The 19,168-nt window shown below is 27.4% G+C and overlaps 1 protein-coding gene and 1 long non-coding RNA gene across 2 annotated transcripts in view; one reads left to right on the forward strand and one right to left on the reverse strand.

The window, feature by feature from the left end:
* Positions 1-1,674: 1,674 nt before the first annotated feature.
* LOC133664783 (uncharacterized) overlaps positions 1,675-19,168 on the reverse strand; it is a 71,681-nt gene continuing 54,187 nt past the window's right edge. The window contains exon 3 of the long non-coding RNA XR_009828622.1: positions 1,675-1,797. This is a non-coding gene — a long non-coding RNA (uncharacterized LOC133664783). The remainder of the gene's footprint in view (positions 1,798-19,168) is intronic.
* Positions 10,839-19,168, forward strand: part of paxip1 (PAX interacting (with transcription-activation domain) protein 1) — an 82,523-nt gene continuing 74,193 nt past the window's right edge. The window contains exon 1 of the mRNA XM_062069684.1: positions 10,839-11,055. Coding sequence (XP_061925668.1) covers positions 10,975-11,055 — 81 coding nt within the window. The 5' untranslated portion in view covers positions 10,839-10,974. The remainder of the gene's footprint in view (positions 11,056-19,168) is intronic.

A 19,168-nucleotide genomic window follows, 5' to 3' on the forward strand; every position in this document is an offset into this window, starting at 1 on the left:
ATTATTATCTTATATTTATCTTGTACATTTCTATTTTTATTATATAAGTATGCGACCCCAAAAGGGACAAGCGGTAGAAAATGGATGGATGGAAGTATGTTTCCAATAATTGTCCTCCACAGTGGACATTTATTTATGCCCTATATGTCCTCCACAGTGGACATTTAATTTTGCTCCATAACTAAAAAAAAAGCCCTTTTATGAACTGAATTTGAATTATTTTTTAAAAAGTTTTTACTCTTAATAAATGTCCTCTGCAGTGGACATTAATTGTTGCTCTATTGCGACCAAAAAAAAAAAAATGTCCTCTGCAATGGACACATATTTTTGCTCTGTAAATAAAAATAACTTTGTTATACATTTTATTTGTACCACTATTTCTTTTGATCCAAATGTCCTCTCCATCCATCCATTTTTCCAGTGCTGGAGCCTATCCCAGCTGCATTTGGGCAGAAGGCGAGGTACACCTCTTCTCTATTTCTAAAAAAAAAAAGAACGTCTATTGCCTTTGGAGCACAAACGTCCACTGCAGTGGACACTTGCTCTAAACTGCTGAGTGTCTTCGGTCCTGCAGTGGTCCTCTCTGTGTGTCTTTGAATGTTCTTGCTGCATCAGCTCCTGCTTCCGTCCTCCCTCCAGGGCGTCCAATAAAAAAAGCAGCTGCAGGCCTATTGAGGCCTACTGGCTGCCATCTTGGCAGCTGGGGGATTGACACAAGTTGTTGTGGCCACAAAAGGAAGTTTCGCTTCACTGGTTTTGTCATCTGAAAGGAAGAAGAGGGGGAATCACATTCATCCGACAGGAGGAAGAGGAGTAACCATACTCATCTGAAAGGAAGGAGAGGAGGAATCAAATTCATCTGGCAGGAGGAAGAGGAGGAATCACACTCATCTGAAAGGAATAAAAGGAGGAATCACACTCATTTGAAAGGAAGAGGAGGAGGAATCACAGTCATCTGACAGGAGAAAGAGGAGGAATCCCACTCATCTGAAAGGAATAAGAGGAGGAATCACACATCTGAAAGGAAGAAGAGGAGGAATCACCTCATCTGAAATGAGGAATCACACTCATCTGAAAGTAAGAAGAGGAGGAATCACACTCGTCTGACAGGAGGAAGAAGAGGAATCACACTCATCTGACAGGAGAAAGAGGAGGAATCACATTCTTACGAAAGGAAGAAGAGGAGGGATCACACTCATCTGGCAGGAGGAAGAGGAATCATACTCATCTGTAAGGGAGAAGAGGAGGAAACATACTCACCTGAAAGGAAGAATAGGAGGAATCACCTCAACTGAAAGGAAGAAGAGGAGGAATCACACTCATTTGAAAGGAAGAAGAGGAGGAATCACACTCATCTGAAAGGAAAAAGAGGAGGAATCACACTCATCTGAAAGGAATAAGAGGATGAATCACACTCATTTGAAAGGAACAAGAGGAATCACACTCATCTGAAAGGAAGAGGAGGAATCACACTCATCTGACAGAAGGAAGAGGAGGAATCACACTCGTCTGAAAGAAAGAAGAGGAGGAATCACACTCAACTGACAGGAGGAAGAGGAGGAATCACACTCATCTGAAAGGGAGAAGAGGAGGAATCATACTCATCTGAAAGAAAGAAGAGGGGGAATCACGCTCATCTGACAGGAAGAAGAGGAGGAATCACACTCATCTGTAAGGAAGAAGAAGAGGAATCATGCTCATCTGAAAGGAAGAAGAGGAGAAACCATACTCATCTGAAAGGAAGAAGAGGCGGGATCATGCTCATCTGACAGGAAGAAGAGGAGGAATCATGCTCATCTGAAAGGAAGAAGAGGAGGAATCATGCTCATCTGAAAGGAAGAGGAGGAATCATGCTCATCTGAAAGTAAAAAGAGGAGGAATCACACTCATCGGAAAGAAAGAAGAGGAGGAATCACACTCATCTGAAAGGAAGAGAAATCACACTCATCTGACAGGAGGAAGAGGATGAAAGAAGAAGAGGAGGAATCACACTCATCGGAAAGTAAGAAGAGGAGGAACCACACTCATCTGAAAGGAAGAGAAGGAATCACACTCATCTGACAGGAGGAAGAGGATGAAAGAAGAAGAGGAGGAATCACACTCATCTGAAAGTTTAAAGAGGAGGAAACACACTCATCCGAAAATAAGAAGAGGAGGAATCACACTCATTTGAAAGTAAGAAGAGGAGGAAACACACTCATCTGAAAGGAAGAAGAGGAGGAACTACACTCATGGCGTCCATGGAACACACCTTTTCCAGGAGGCTTGAATACTTCACAATAAAGTATTTATATAAGAATACTTCACAATAAAGTATTTATATAAGAATACTTCACAATAAAGTATTTGTATAAGAATACTTCACAATAAAGTATTTATATAAGAATACTTCACAATAAAGTATTTATATAAGAATACTTCACAAAGTATTTATATAACAATGCTTCACAATAAAGTATTTATATAAGAATACTTCACAATAAAGTATTTATATAAGAATACTTCACAATAAAGTATTTGTATAAGAATACTTCACAATAAAGTGTTTGTATAAGAATACTTCACAATAAAGTGTATAAGAATACTCCGAAATAAAGTGTGTATAAGAATACTCCAAAATAAAGTATTTTAACAAGAATACTTCACAATAAAGTGTTTGTATAAGAATACTTCAAAATAAAGTGTTTGTATAGAATACACCTGGCTTCATCTTAGAAGTGTGCTAACCTTTCCTGTGACAACATGCTAACAATAGCATGCTAATGTTTAATGCTAACATTTTTTGCTAGTTTAAACCTAAATATCATGTTTTTTGATACTTGCCGCCATCTTAGAAGTATGCTAATATGCTAACAATGACATGCTAATGTTGTATGCGAGCATTTTTGCTAATTTTCTTCATTTAAACCTAAAAATCGTGACTTTTGAAACGTGGCAACATCTTAGAAGTGGGCCATATTTTCTTATGTTAGCATGCTAATGTTAACAGGCTAATCTTTCATGCTATCTTTTAGATCATTTGAATAGTTTGAACCTAAAAATAGCTTTTGAAACGGCTAACATCTTCTATGTTAGCATGCTAACTTTAAGATGCCAATGTTTGTTGCCAGCATTTTTACACATTTTATTTGTTTAAACCTAAATATCATGGCTTTTGGTACTTGCCGCTAATATTGTCTATGCTAACATGCTAACATTAACATGCTAATGTTTTATGCTAGCATTTTGACAATCTTTTAGTTTAAACCTAAAATGTTTGATTATTTTAAACCTAAAATATGTGTCTTTTGATACTGGGCGCCAACTTAAAAGTGTGCTGTCTTTTCCTATGTTAGCATGCTAATGTAACAGGCTAATGTTTTATGCTATCTTTTAGCTCATTTCATTCTTTTGAACCTACAATTGATGTTGAAACTTGGCTTTATTTGAAAAAAACTGTCACGTACGGAAATAAACACTCAGGTCTGGAAGAATTAAAACATTGTAAAAAGTTTATGAGATAAAAAGTAGAAATTATGAGATAAAAAGTAGAAATTATGAGATAAGAAAGTCAAAATTATGAAATAAGTCTTAATTGTAAAATAAAAAAGCTCATAATTTAAACTTTTTTTGTCATAAATATGACTTTTATCTCTCAATTTCAGTTTAACGTATTTGTTAGTAAATGTTAGAAAATGGAAAAGGGGCAGGACATGTTGCAAAGAGATATGAAAAATATGTGATATAAATATGACTTTTAAAATTTATTTCTAGACTTTTTCCCCTCATTTTTAGACTTTTTATCTCATTTTTAGACTTTATCTCATAATTATGACATTTCTATCATAATCATGACTTTTTCAATCATAATCATGACTTTTTAATATCATAATCATGACTTTTTAACATAATAATCATGACTTTTTATTTCATAGTTATGAATTGTTTATATCATAATTATGTATTTTTATATCATAATCATGACTTTTTATATCTCGTAATTTTGACTTTTTATATAATAATTATGACTTTTTACATCATAATCATGATTTTTTTATATCATAAGCATTACTTTTCTATCATAATTATGACTTTTTTAATATCATGATTATGACTTTATATTATATCATAATCATGACTTTATATATCATAATTATGACTTTTTTTATATCAAAATTATGACTATTTTTTTATATCAAATCATGACTTTTTTATAACATAATTATGACTTTTTACATCATAATCATGACTTTTTTAAATCATAATCATGACTTTTTTTACATCATAATGACTTTTGTATATCATAATTATGACTTTTTATATGATAATTATGACTTTTTTATATCTTAATCATGACTTTTTTATAACATAATTATGACTTTTTTACATCATAATCATGACTTTTAAATCATAATCATGACTTTCTATCATAATTATGACTTTTTATATCATAATCATGACTTTTTTTATTATAATCATGACTTTTTTTACATCATAATCATGACTTTTTTATATCATAATCATTACTTTTTTACATCATAATCATGACTTTTTTTTTTTAAATATCACAATGATTACTTTTTATTTCATATTTATGACTTTTTTACATCATAACCATGACTTTTTTATATCATAATCATTAGTGTTTTATATCATAAGCATGACTTTTTTTTACATCATAATCATTATAACATCATAATCATGACTTTTTTTTTTTACATCATAATCATAACTTTTTCCATCTCATAATTTCAACTTTTTATATCATAATCATGACTTTTTATCTCATAATTATGACTTTTGTTTCTCATAATTTTGACTTTTTACATCATAATCATGACTTTTTTTATATCATGATTATATCTGTTTATATCATAATCATGACTTTATCTCATGATTTTGACTCTTTATATCATAATCATGACTTTTTATCTCATAATTTCGACTTTTTATATAATAATCATGACTTTTTATTTCATAATTATGACTTTTTATATCATAATCATGATTTTTTTTTATATCATAACTATGACTTTTTTGTATCATAATCTTGACTTTTTTATTCAGAATTATGACTTTTTATCTCATAATTCGGACTTTTTTTTATTATAATCATGACTTTTTTATCTCATAATTTAGATTTTTTTTGTATCATAATCATGACTTTTTTTTTACATCATAATTATGAAATGTTTATATTATAAAATAATGACTTTTTTATATAATAATTATGACTTTTTATCTCATAATTTCGACTTTTTATATAATCATGACTTTTTATCTCATAATCATGACTTTTTTTAATCTCATAATCATGACTTTTGTTTATCTCATAATTTCAACCTTTTTATATCATAATCATGACTTTTTATCTCATAATTTCGATTTCTTATATCATAATCATGACTTTTTTTATTTTATTTATCTCATTATTTTGACTTTTAATATCACAATCATGACTTTTTATTTCATAATTATGACTTTTTTTTTAAATCTCATAATTTCGATTTTTTATCTCATAACCATGACTTTTTTTTATTCAGAATTATGACTTTTTATCTCATAATTTGGACTTTTTATATTATAATCATGACTTTATCTCATAATTTCGATTTTTTTTTTGTATCATAATCATGGCTTTTTTTTACATCATAATTATGAAATGTTTATATTGTAAAATAATGACTTTTTTATATCATAATTATGACTTTTTATCTCCTAATTTCGACTTTTTATATAATCATGACTTTTTATCTCATAATCATGACTTTTTTAATCTCATAATCATGACTTTTGTTTATCTCATAATTTCGACCTTTTTATATCATAATCATGACTTTTTATCTCATAATTTCGATTTTTTATATCATAATCATGACTTTTTTATCTCATTATTTTGACTTTTTATATCACAATCATGACTTTTTATTTCATAATTATGATTTTTTTTTTTAATCTCATAATTTCGATTTTTTTTATCTCATAACCATTACTTTTTTGTATCATAATCTTGACTTTTTATTCAGAATTATGACTTTTTATCTCATAATTTGGACTTTTTATATTATAATCATTTCGAATTTTTTTTTGTATCATAATCATGACTTCGATTTTTTATATCATAATAATGACTTTTTTTATCTCATTTATCTCATTATTTTGACTTTTTATATCACAATCATGACTTTTTATTTCATAATTATGACTTTTTTAAAAATCTCATAATTACGATTTTTTTTATCTCATAACCATGACTTTTTTGTATCATAATCTTGACTTTTTTAAATTCAGAATTATGACTTTTTATCTCATAATTTGGATTTTTTATATTATAATCATGACTTTTTTAATCTCATAATTTCGATTTTTTTTTTTTTATATCATAATCATGACTTTTTTACATCATAATTATGAAATGTTTATATTATAAAATAATGCATTTTTATATCATAATTATGACTTTTTATCTCATAATTTGGACTTTTTATATTATAATCATGACTTCTTTATCTCATAATCATGACTTTTTTTTATCTCATAATCATGACTTTTGTTTATCTCATAATTGCGACCTTTTTATATCATAATCATGACTTTTTTATCTCATTTATCTCATTATTTTGACTTTTTATATCACTTTTTATTTCATAATTATGATTTTTTTTTAATCTCATAATTTCGATTTTTTATCTCATAACCATGACTTTTTTGTATCATAATCTTGACTTTTTTTATTCAGAATTATGACTTTTTATCTCATAATTTGGACTTTTTATATTATAATCATTACTTTTTTTTATCTCATAATTTCGATTTTTTTTTTATATCATAATCATGACTTTTTTACATCATAATTATGAAATGTTTATATTATAAAATAATGCATTTTTTATATCATAATTATGACTTTTTATCTCATAATTTTGACTTTTTATATAATAATCATGACCTTTTATCTTATAATCATGACTTTTTATCTCATAATTTAGATTTTTTTTGTATCATAATCATGACTTTTTTTTACATCATAATTATGAAATGTTTATATAATAAAATAATGACTTTTTTATATCATAACTATGACTTTTTATCTCATAATTTCGACTTTTTATATAATCATGACTTTTTAATCTCATAAGCATGACTTTTTTTTATCTCATAATCATGACTTTTGTTTATCTCATAATTTCGACCTTTTTATATCATAATCATGACTTTTTTAAAATCTCATTCATCTCATTATTTTGACTTTTTATATCACTTTTTATTTCATAATTATGATGTTTTTAATCTCATAATTTCGATTTTTTTATATCATAAGCATGACTTTTTTGTATCATAATCTTGACTTTTTTATTCAGAATTATGACTATCTCATAATTTGGACTTTTTAAAATTATAATCATGACTTTTTTATCTCATAATTTCGATTTTTTAAAATATCATAATCATGACTTTTTACATCATAATTATGAAATGTTTATATTATAAAATAATGACTTTTTTATATCATAATTATGACTTTTTATCTCATAATTTCGACTTTTTATATAATCATGACTTTTTATCTCATAATCATGACTTTTTTTAATCTCATAATCATGATTTTTGTTTATCTCATAATTTTGACCTTTTTATATCATAATCATGACTTTTTATCTCATAATTTCGATTTTTTATATCATAATCATGACTTTTTAATCTCATTTATCTCATTATTTTGACTTTTTATATCACAATCATGACTTTTTATTTCATAATTATGACTTTTTTTATCTCATAATTTCGATTTTTTTTATCTCATAACCATGACTTTTTTGTATCATAATCTTGACTTTTTTTTATTCAGAATTATGACTTTTTATCTCATAATTTGGACTTTTTATATTATAATCATGACTTTTTTAATCTCATAATTTCGATTTTTTTTTTTATATCATAATCATGATTTTTTATATCATAAGCATGACTTTTTTGTATCACAATCTTGACTTTTTATTCAGAATTATGACTTTTTATCTCATAATTTGGACTTTTTATATCATAATTATGACTTTTTATCTCATAATTTCGACTTTTTATATAATCATGACTTTTTATCTCATAATCATGACTTTTTTTTATCTCATAATCATGACTTTTGTTTATCTCATAATTGCGACCTTTTTATATCATAATCGTGACTTTTTTATCTCATTTATCTCATTATTTTGACTTTTTATATCACTTTTTATTTCATAATTATGATTTTTTTTTTATCTCATAATTTCGATTTTTTATCTCATAACCATGACTTTTGTATCATAATCTTGACTTTTTTTTATTCAGAATTATGACTTTTTATCTCATAATTTGGACTTTTTATATTATAATCATGACTTTTTTTAATCTCATAATTTCGATATTTTTTTTTATATCATAATCAGGACTTTTTTACATCATAATTATGAAATGTTTATATTATAAAATAATGCATTTTTTATATCATAATTATGACTTTTTATCTCATAATTTCGACTTTTTATATAATAATCATGACCTTTTATCTTATAATCATGACTTTTTATCTCATAATTTAGATTTTTTTGTATCATAATCATGACTTTTTTTTACATCATAATTATGAAATGTTTATATAATAAAATGACTTTTTTATATCATAACTATGACTTTTTATCTCATAATTTCGACTTTTTATATAATCATGACTTTTTTATCTCATAATCATGACTTTTTTATATCTCATAATCATGACTTTTGTTTATCTCATAATTTCGACCTTTTTATATCATAATCATGACTTTTTTAAATCTCATTTATCTCATTATTTTGACTTTTTATATCACTTTTTATTTCATAATTATGATTTTTTTTAATCTCATAATTTCGATTTTTTATATCATAAGCATGACTTTTTTGTATCATAATCTTGACTTTTTTATTCAGAATTATGACTTTTTATCTCATAATTTGGACTTTTTTTTATTATAATCATGACTTTTTTATCTCATAATTTCGATTTTTTTTAATATCATAATCATGACTTTTTACATCATAATTATGAAATGTTTATATTATAAAATAATGACTTTTTTATATCATAATTATGACTTTTTATCTCATAATTTCGACTTTATATAATCATGACTTTTTATCTCATAATCATGACTTTTGTTTCTCATAATTTCGACCTTTTTATATCATAATCATGACTTTTTATCTCATAATTTCGATTTTTTATATCATAATCATGACTTTTTAATCTCATTTATCTCATTATTTTGACTTTTTATATCACAATCATGACTTTTTATTTCATAATTATGACTTTTTTTTTAAATCTCATAATTTCGATTTTTTTTATCTCATAACCATGACTTTTTTGTATCATAATCTTGACTTTTTTTATTCAGAATTATGACTTTGTATCTCATAATTTGGATTTTTTATATTATAATCATGACTTTTTTAATCTCATAATTTCGATTTTTTTTTATATCATAATCATGATATTTTATCTCATAACCATGACTTTTTTGTATCATAATCTTTACTTTTTTTATTCAGAATTATGACTTTTTATCTCATAATTTGGACTTTTTATATTATAATCATGACTTCTTTATCTCATAATTTCGATTTTTTTTATATCATAATCATGACTTTTTTACATCATAATTATGAAATGTTTATATTATAAAATAATGCATTTTTTATATCATAATTACGACTTTTTATCTCATAATTTCGACTTTTTATATAATAGTCATGACCTTTTATCTTATAATCATGACTTTTTTATCTCATAATCATGACTTTTTTAAAATCCCATAATCATGACTTTTGTAAAATCTCATATTTTCGACTTTTTATAGCATAATCGTGACTTTTTCTCATAATTTCGATTTTTTTTTAGTATCATAATAATGACTTTTTTTTATCTCATTATTTTGACTTTTTATATGAATGAATGAATGAATGAAATAAGTTTATTTCGGTCGTATGATCAACCATTAACCATTTTGTGTGACAGTACAGTACAAATTATACATATATAACAATCATACACATTTACACACAAAAAGAAAATAAAAGAAAAAAGCATGACCGAAAAAGGAATAGGCTGAAGCCAAGGCTTATATTTGCCTATCCTATACCTTCACTGAAAAATAAGATTAACTGGAACATCAACATTAAAAAGAAAAAAAAAAATCAATGGGATGAAAGTAATCGTTGCTATATTTTATAATTTCCAACTATTTCACCTTTCAATGTTTTCTTAAACCTTAACAAAGAAGTACATGTCTTCAACTCATCACTGAGTTGAAGACATGTACTTTTACTTTTTACAAAAGTAGTTATGAAATTACTTTTTATTTCATAATTATGACTTTTTTTTAATCTCATAATTTCGATTTTTTTAATCTCATAACCATGACTTTTTAATCTCATAATTATGATTTACCATTTGGGTATTATTTTCTCTGTTTACTGGTGTAGAAAAGGGTCTTCCATGTCCCAGATCATCTTTTATTGTGTTGAAGTAATTGTCTTTTATTGTGTTGAAGTAATTGTCTTTTATTGTGTTGAAGTAATTGTCTGCGTGAGATTGTTTGGTGCGAAAGAGAAATAAAACTTTGAAAATTAAATGAAAAAAAAAAGGAAAACAACAAGAGCGGGGGGGGGTGTTTCTAAAGAATTACAACAAAATAGCTAACAAGTAGACATAACTAAGATGTTGTATTAGCACTTTAAAGAAATATGAATGTGTTAGTTTGGTAATTCTATAAGTAAATAGCTGATATACGAGCAAAATAGTGAGTTATATCGGGTTGTTGTGTTTGGAACACCCCTCTATGAGACAATGGTTTAGTCCGCGGCGCGCTCAGGAGATTTGGCGCTCGAGTCTCTCCCGCCTAAGTCCGCCGCGCTAGCGGCTCCTGACCGCCCTTTTGCTGCTCCTAATGTCGGCTTGCACCCCTTGAACCGGCAGCCATGTGCGAGGAGGAGAACCAGGTCGCCGAGGAACTTTTCAAGGAGGTCAAATTCTACGTGGTGGGGGACATTGACCCGAAGGTGAGGCTGTGGCTGTTAGCTCGGCGGGGGCTAGCATGCTAACGGGCTGGGGCGCCGTTGACTTTCAATGGGCTTTAGCCGCGCGAGCTAACTAGCATGCTAACGGGCTAAAGCGCCGCTGACTTTCAACGGGCTTTAGCCGCGCGAGCTAACTAGCATGCTAACGGGCTAACAGGCTGTCAACAAAAAAGCGGCGCGCGGGCATTTGAAGCGCAATGGCGACACGGCGCCGTCGTTTCGTGTTTTGTCGTGGAAATAACTCCGCGCGTGCGCAACTTTTGCGTGGTTACGGCGCGACATTTGACACGTTTTAAGTCGTTTGCATCAACCTGTGACTGTCAACATTGTGATCCGTCGAGGACTCGCCGCCTTGCGCTTCCTGCCAAATAGTGACTCCTCCTCCTTCTCATTACCAGGAGATCAAAAGTCGATCAAATGTGACATTGTGAAGTTTTGCTGGGGAATATGATGACGTACGCGCGTCACGTGACCCTGGCTTCGAGAATAAACGCCGCGATATTGACAATAAAACCCCCCTCGTTTATCGCTGTCAACTGGTTCCAGGGGCCTGACTAAATGAACGAAATAGTGGTTATGGAGTTATTTAATTCTGAACATGCATGACAACAATATGTTGCGTCACTTCATTGCTGCACGTCTGAAAAGGAGTAGGAAGAAGCAGAGCTTATGTTGGTATCAGAGCAGTGGCTAACAAGGAATCAGCAACAATTACTAAATACATCAATGACAATAATTAAATAATAATGTTGATGTGAATAAATAGCTGAGGATTTTATGGTTGACATTAAAAGATGAATAAGATTATTTTTGTAAAATGAAAGAAGGTAGGAATCAGAGAGGGAATTTATGAATAATTATTATCAAGGAAAAACAATCATTAGTTCATTTTGTAGCTGTTTTTATTCAAGAAAATAATCATTACATGTTTTGTCTTGTACTGTCCAAGAAAACCTTTATCTCAGTTATTTTTACAGGAAAAAAATTAATATTACAATTTTTTTTTAAATATATTGCAAAACAATATTAGTTTTTGTTTACTGTTTTTTATTAAGAAGGAAAACAATCATTATTACAGAGTATTTCCTTTATTGTTTTTTTATTATTATTGCCAAGAAAAGTTATCATTAATACAGTTTATTTTTTTACTGTTTTGTATTATTCAGGAAAACAATTGATATTACACTTTGACATTTTTTAAATGTATAGTAAAACAATATTATTATTATTTTACTGTTATTTAATAAGGAAAACTATCATTACAGGGTTTTTCCTTCATTGTTTTTGTTATTATTGCCAAGGAAAACTATCAATACAGTTTATTTTTTACTGTTTATTGTTATTGTCAATGAAAACTTATTATTACAGAGATTTTTATTTGCTATTTTTATTATTGTCAAGGAAAACTATCATTAATACAATTAATTGTTTACTTTTTGTCATTATTGTCAAGGAAAGCTATCATTAATACAGTTTATTTTTTATAGTTTTTTATTATTCAGGAAAACAATTATTACACTTTGAAATGTTTTAAATATATAGTAAAACAATATTATTATTAATTTTTTTTACTGTTATTTAATAACAAGGAAAACTATCATTATTACAGGGTTTTTCCTTCATTGTTTTTTTATTATTGCCAAGGAAAACTATCAATACAGTTTATTTTTTACTGTTTATTGTTATTGTCAATGAGAACTTATTATTACAGAGATTTTTATTTGCTATTTTTATTATTGTCAAGGAAAACTATCATTAATACAATTAATTGTTTACTTTTTTCATTATTGTCAAGGAAAGCTATCATTAAAACAGTTTATTTTTATAGTTTTTTATTATTCAGGAAAACAATTATTACACTTTGAAATGTTTTAAATATATAGTAAAACAATATTATTATTATTATAATTATTTTTTTTTACTGTTATTTAATAACAAGGAAAACTATCATTATTACAGGGTTTTTCCTTCATTGTTTTTTATTATTGCCAAGGAAAACTATCAATAGTTTTTTTGGACTGTTTATTGGTATTGTCAAAGAAAACTCATTATTACAGGGTTTTTTATTTGCTATTCTTATTATTTTCAAGGAAAACTATCATTATTACAGTTTTTTTTTTTTTTTTACATTTTTTTATTATTCAGGAAAACAATATTACAATTTGACATTTTTTAAATATATAGTAAAACAATATTATTATTTTTACTGTTATTTAATAACAAGGAAAACTATCATTATTATAGGGTTTTTTCATCTATTTTATTATTGCCAAGGAAAACTATCAATACAATTGATTTTTTTACTGCTTATTGTTATTGTCAATGAAAACTCATTTTTACAGTTTTTTATTTGCTATTTTTATTATTGACAAGGAAAACTATCATTAATACAATTTAATTTTTTACTTTTTTTCATAATTGTCAAGGAAAGCTATCATAATCACATGTTATTTAATTTGCTATTTTTATTATCGCCAAGGAAAACTATCATTAATACGATTTATTTTTTACTGTTTTTATTTTTGTCAAGGAAAACTATCATTATTACAGGGTATTTAATTTGCTATTTTTTCATTATTGTCAAGGAAAAAATCAATACCCTTTTTTAGATGTTTATTGTTATTGACAAGGAAAACTATCATTATTACTTGTTTTTTTTTACCGTTTTCTTATTACGGAAAACAATAATTGATACTGGGTTTTTTTTATTATCAAGGAAAACTATCATTATTAGTTATAAAAAAAAAAGGAATTAAGGAAAACTGTCATTATTACAGGGTATTTAAAGGCCTACTGAAATGAATTTTTTTTATTTAAACGGGGATAGCAGATCTATTCTATGTGTCATACTTGATCATTTCGCGATATTGCCATATTTTTGCTGAAAGGATTTAGTATAAAACGACGATAAAGATCGCAACTTTTGGTATCTGATAAAAAAAGGCTTGCCCCTACCGGAAGTAGCGTGACGTAGTCAATTGAACATATACGCAAAGTTCCCTATTGTTTACAATGATGGCCGCATGAAGTGAGAGAGATTCGGACCGAGAAAGCGACGATTTCCCCATTAATTTGAGCGAGGATGAAAGATTTGTGGATGAGGAAAGTGCAAGTGAAGGACTAGTGGGGAGTGGAAGCGATTCAGATAGGGAAGATGCTGTGAGAGGCGGGTGGGACCTGATATTCAGCTGGGAATGACTACAACAGTAAATAAACACAAGACATATATATACTCTATTAGCCACAACACAACCAGGCTTATATTTAATATGCCACAAATTAATCCCGCATAAAAACACCTCAGTGTTTGTTATGCTAGCTCCTAGCTCCATATAAGCCGCCAATCCAATTCAAACACCTGCTCAACACACACAATCACTCAGCCCAAAAGACCGTTCACCTAACCCAAGGTTCATAAAGCTTATATATTTAAACAAAGTTACGTACGTGACGCGCACTTACGGTCAAGCGATCAAATGTTTGGAAGCCAAAGCTGCATACTCACGGTACCTGGTATTCAGCTGGGAATGACTACAACAGTAAATAAACACAAGACATATATATACTCTATTAGCCACAACACAACCAGGCTTATATTTAATATGCCACAAATTAATCCTGCATAAAAACACCTCAGTGTTTGTTATGCTAGCTCCTAGCTCCTCTGCTAGCTCCTAGCTCCATAGAACACGCCAATACAATTCAAACACCTGATCAACACACACAATCACTCAGCCCAAAAGACCGTTCACCTAACCCAGGGTTCATAAAGCTTATATATTTTTAAAAAAGTTACGTACGTGACGCGCACTTACGGTCAAGCGATCAAATGTTTGGAAGCCAAAGCTGCATACTCACGGTAGCACGTCTGCGTCTTTGTCATCCAAATCAAAGTAATCCTGGTAAGAGTCTGTGTTGTCCCAGTTCTCTACAGGCGTCTGTGTATCGAAGTCAAAAGTCCTCCTGGTTAGAGTCTCTGTTATCCGAGTTCTTCCATCTTGACTGCATCTTTCGGGAATGTAAACAAAGAAGCGCCGGCTGTGTACGTGTTGCTGCTGACTTCCCTCGCAAAATAGACGCTTCGCACCGACAACTTTCTTCTTTGCTTGCTCAGCTTCTTTCTCCATAATGCAATGAACATAACTGCAACAGATTCACCAACACAGATGTCCAGAATACTGTGGAATAATGAGATGAAAACAGCTATTTCGTATTGGCTTCAATGTGGAAGCCATACCCGTGTTCCCCGGGCTACGTCACGCGCATACGTCATCCTCAGAGGCGTTTCAAGCGGAAGTGTGGCGGGAAATGTAAAATGTCACTTTATAAGTTAACCCGGCCGTATTGGCATGTGTTGCAATGTTAAGATTTCATCATTGATATATAAACTATCAGACTGCGTGGTCGCTAGTAGTGGCTTTCAGTAGGCCTTTAATTTGCTATTTTTATTATTGTCAAGAAAAACTCATTATTAGAGAGTTTTTTATTTGCTATGTTTTATTATTGTCAAGGAAAACTATCAATACAGTTTTTTTGTTTGTTTTTTACTGTTTTTTTATTGTCAAGAAAAACTCGTTATTACAGTTTTTTTTACTGTTTTTATTATTACTGAAAACAATCATTGATACCGATGTCAAGGAAAACTATCATTGTTACAGGGTTTTTATTTGCTATTTTGTATTATTGTCAAATAAATCTATCAATACAGTTTTTTTTAACTGTTTATTGTTATTGTCAAGGAAAACTATCATTAATGCAATAATTTTTTTTACTGTTTTCTATTATTGCCAAGGAAAACTATCATTATTAGGTAATGCTTTTTACTGTTTTCTATTATTGCCCAAGAAAACTATCATTATTAGGTATTTTTTTTACTGTTTTCTATTATTGTCAAGGAAAATTATCATTATTAGGTTTTTTTTTTTAAACTATTTTTTATTATTGCCAAAGAAAACTATCATTATTAGTTTTTTTTTTTTTTTTTTAACTGTTTTTATGATTGTCAAGGAAAACTATCAATATTTTTTGGAAATAGTTTTTTATTATTGTCAAGGAAAACTATCAATAGTTTTTTTTTACTGTTTTTATTATTTTCAAGGAAAACCACTATTAGAGAGTTTTTTATTTGCAATTTTTTATTATCGTCAAGGAAAACTATCAATACAGTTTTTTTTTAACTGTTATTGTTATTGTCAAGTAAAACTATCATTAATGCAATTTATTTGTTACTGTTTTTATTATTGCCAAAGAAATCTATCATTATTAGGTTATTTTATTACTGTTTTTTATTATTGCCAAGGAAAACTATCATTATTAGTTGTTGTTTTTTTTTTACTGTTTTTATGATTGTCAAGGAAAACTATCATTATTAGTTGTTTTTTTAACTGTTTTTATGATTGCCAAGGAAAACTATCATTATTAGTTGTTTTTTTACTGTTTTTATGATTGTCAAGGAAAACTATCATTATTAGTTTGTTTTTTTACTGTTTTTATGATTGTCAAGGAAAACTATCATTATTAGTAGTTTTTTTTTACTGTTTTTATGATTGTCAAAGAAAATTATCTTTATTAGTTTTTTTTTACTGTTTTTATGATTGTCAAGGAAAACTATCATTATTAGTAGTTTCTTTTACTGTTTTTATGATTGTCAAGGAAAACTATCATTATTAGTAGTTTCTTTTACTGTTTTTATGATTGTCAAGGAAAACTATCATTATTAGTAGTTTCTTTTACTGTTGTTATGATTGTCAAGGAAAATTATCTTTATTAGTTGTTTTTTTTTACTGTTTTTATGATTGTTAAAGAAAACTATCATTAGTTTGTTTTACTGTTTTTATGATTGTCAAAGAGGACTATCATTATTAGTTGTTTGTTTTACTGTTTTTATGATTGTCAAGGAAAACTATCAATACATTTTTTTTAACTGTTATTGTTATTGTCAAGTAACACTATCATTAATGCAATTTATTTGTTACTGTTTTTTATTATTGCCAAAGAAATCTATCATTATTAGGTTATTTTATTACTGTTTTTTTATTATTGCCAAGGAAAACTATCATTATTAGTTGTTGTTTTTTTACTGTTTTTATGATTGTCAAGGAAAACTATCATTATTAGTTGTTGGGTTTTTTTTACTGTTTTTATGATTGTCAAGGAAAACTATCATTATTAGTTGTTGTTTTTTACTGTTTTTATGATTGCCAAGGAAAACTATCATTATTAGTTGTTGTTTTTTTTTACTGTTTTTATGATTGTCAAGGAAAACTATCATTATTAGTTGTTGTTTTTTTTTACTGTTTTTATGATTGCCAAGGAAAACTATCATTATTAGTTGTTTTTTTTACTGTTTTTATGATTGTCAAGGAAAACTATCATTATTAGTTGTTTTTTTTACTGTTTTTATGATTGTCAAGGAAAACTATCAATATTAGTTTTTTTTTTACTGTTTTTATGATTGTCAAGGAAAACTATCATTATTAGTAGTTTTTTTTTACTGTTTTTATGATTGTCAAGGAAAATTATCTTTATTAGTTTTTTTTACTGTTTTTATGATTGTCAAGGAAAACTATCATTATTAGTAGTTTTTTTTTTACTGTTTTTATGATTGTCAAGGAAAATTATCTTTATTAGGTGTTTTTTTTACTGTTTTTATGATTGTTAAAGAAAACTATCATTAGTTTGTTTTACTGTTTTTATGATTGTCAAAGAGGACTATCATTATTAGTTGTTTGTTTTACTGTTTTTATGATTGTCAAGGAAAACTATCATTAGTTTGTTTTACTGTTTTTATGATTGTCAAGGAAAACTATCATTATTAGTTGTTTTTTTTTTACTGTTTTAATGATTGTCAAGGAAAACTATCATTATTAGTAGTTTTATTTACTGTTTTTATGATTGTCAAGGAAAACTATCATTAGTTTGTTTTACTGTTTTTATGATTGTCAAAGAAAACTATCATTATTAGTTGTTTTTTTTACTGTTTTTATGATTGTCGAGGAAAACTATCGTTATTAGTAGTTTTTTGTTACTGTTTTTATGATTGTCAAGGAAAACTATCATTAGTTTGTTTTACTGTTTTTATGATTGTCAAAGAGGACTATCATTTTTAGTTGTTTGTTTTACTGTTTTTATGATTGTCAAGGAAAACTATCATTAGTTTGTTTTACTGTTTTTATGATTGTCAAGGAAAACTATCATTAGTTTGTTTTACTGTTTTTATGATTGTCAAAGAAAACTATCATTATTATTTGTTGTTTTTTTTACTGTTTTTATGATTGTGAAGGAAAACTATCATTATTAGTAGTTTTCTTTACTGTTTTTATGATTGTCAAGGAAAACTATCATTATTAGTAGTTTTTTTTACTGTTTTTATGATTGTCAAGGAAAATTATCTTTATTAGTTTTTTTTACTGTTTTTATGATTGTCAAGGAAAACTATCATTATTAGTAGTTTTTTTTACTGTTTTTATGATTGTCAAGGAAAATTATCTTTATTAGTTGTTTTTTTTACTGTTTTTATGATTGTCAAGGAAAACTATCATTATTAGTTGTTTTTTTACTGTTTTTATGATTGTCAAGGAAAACTATCATTATTTGTTGTTTTTTTTACTGTTTTTATGATTGTCAAGGAAAACTATCATTATTAGTTGTTTTTTTTTTTACTGTTTTTATGACTGTCAAGGAAAACTATCATTATTAGTAGTTTTTTTTACTGTTTTTATGATTGTCAAGGAAAATTATCTTTATTAGTTTTTTTTTACTGTTTTTATGATTGTCAAGGAAAACTATCATTATTAGTAGTTTTTTTTACTGTTTTTATGATTGTCAAGGAAAATTATCTTTATTAGTTGTTTTTTTTTACTGTTTTTATGATTGTTAAAGAAAACTATCATTAGTTTGTTTTACTGTTTTTATGATTGTCAAAGAGGACTATCATTATTAGTTGTTTGTTTTACTGTTTTTATGATTGTCAAGGAAAACTATCATTAGTTTGTTTTACTGTTTTTATGATTGTCAAGGAAAACTATCATTATTAGTTGTTTTTTTTTTTACTGTTTTTATGATTGTCAAGGAAAACTATCATTATTAGTAGTTT

This window comes from Entelurus aequoreus, linkage group LG14 (genome assembly GCF_033978785.1).
Source record: "Entelurus aequoreus isolate RoL-2023_Sb linkage group LG14, RoL_Eaeq_v1.1, whole genome shotgun sequence".
Taxonomy (NCBI): domain Eukaryota; kingdom Metazoa; phylum Chordata; class Actinopteri; order Syngnathiformes; family Syngnathidae; genus Entelurus; species Entelurus aequoreus.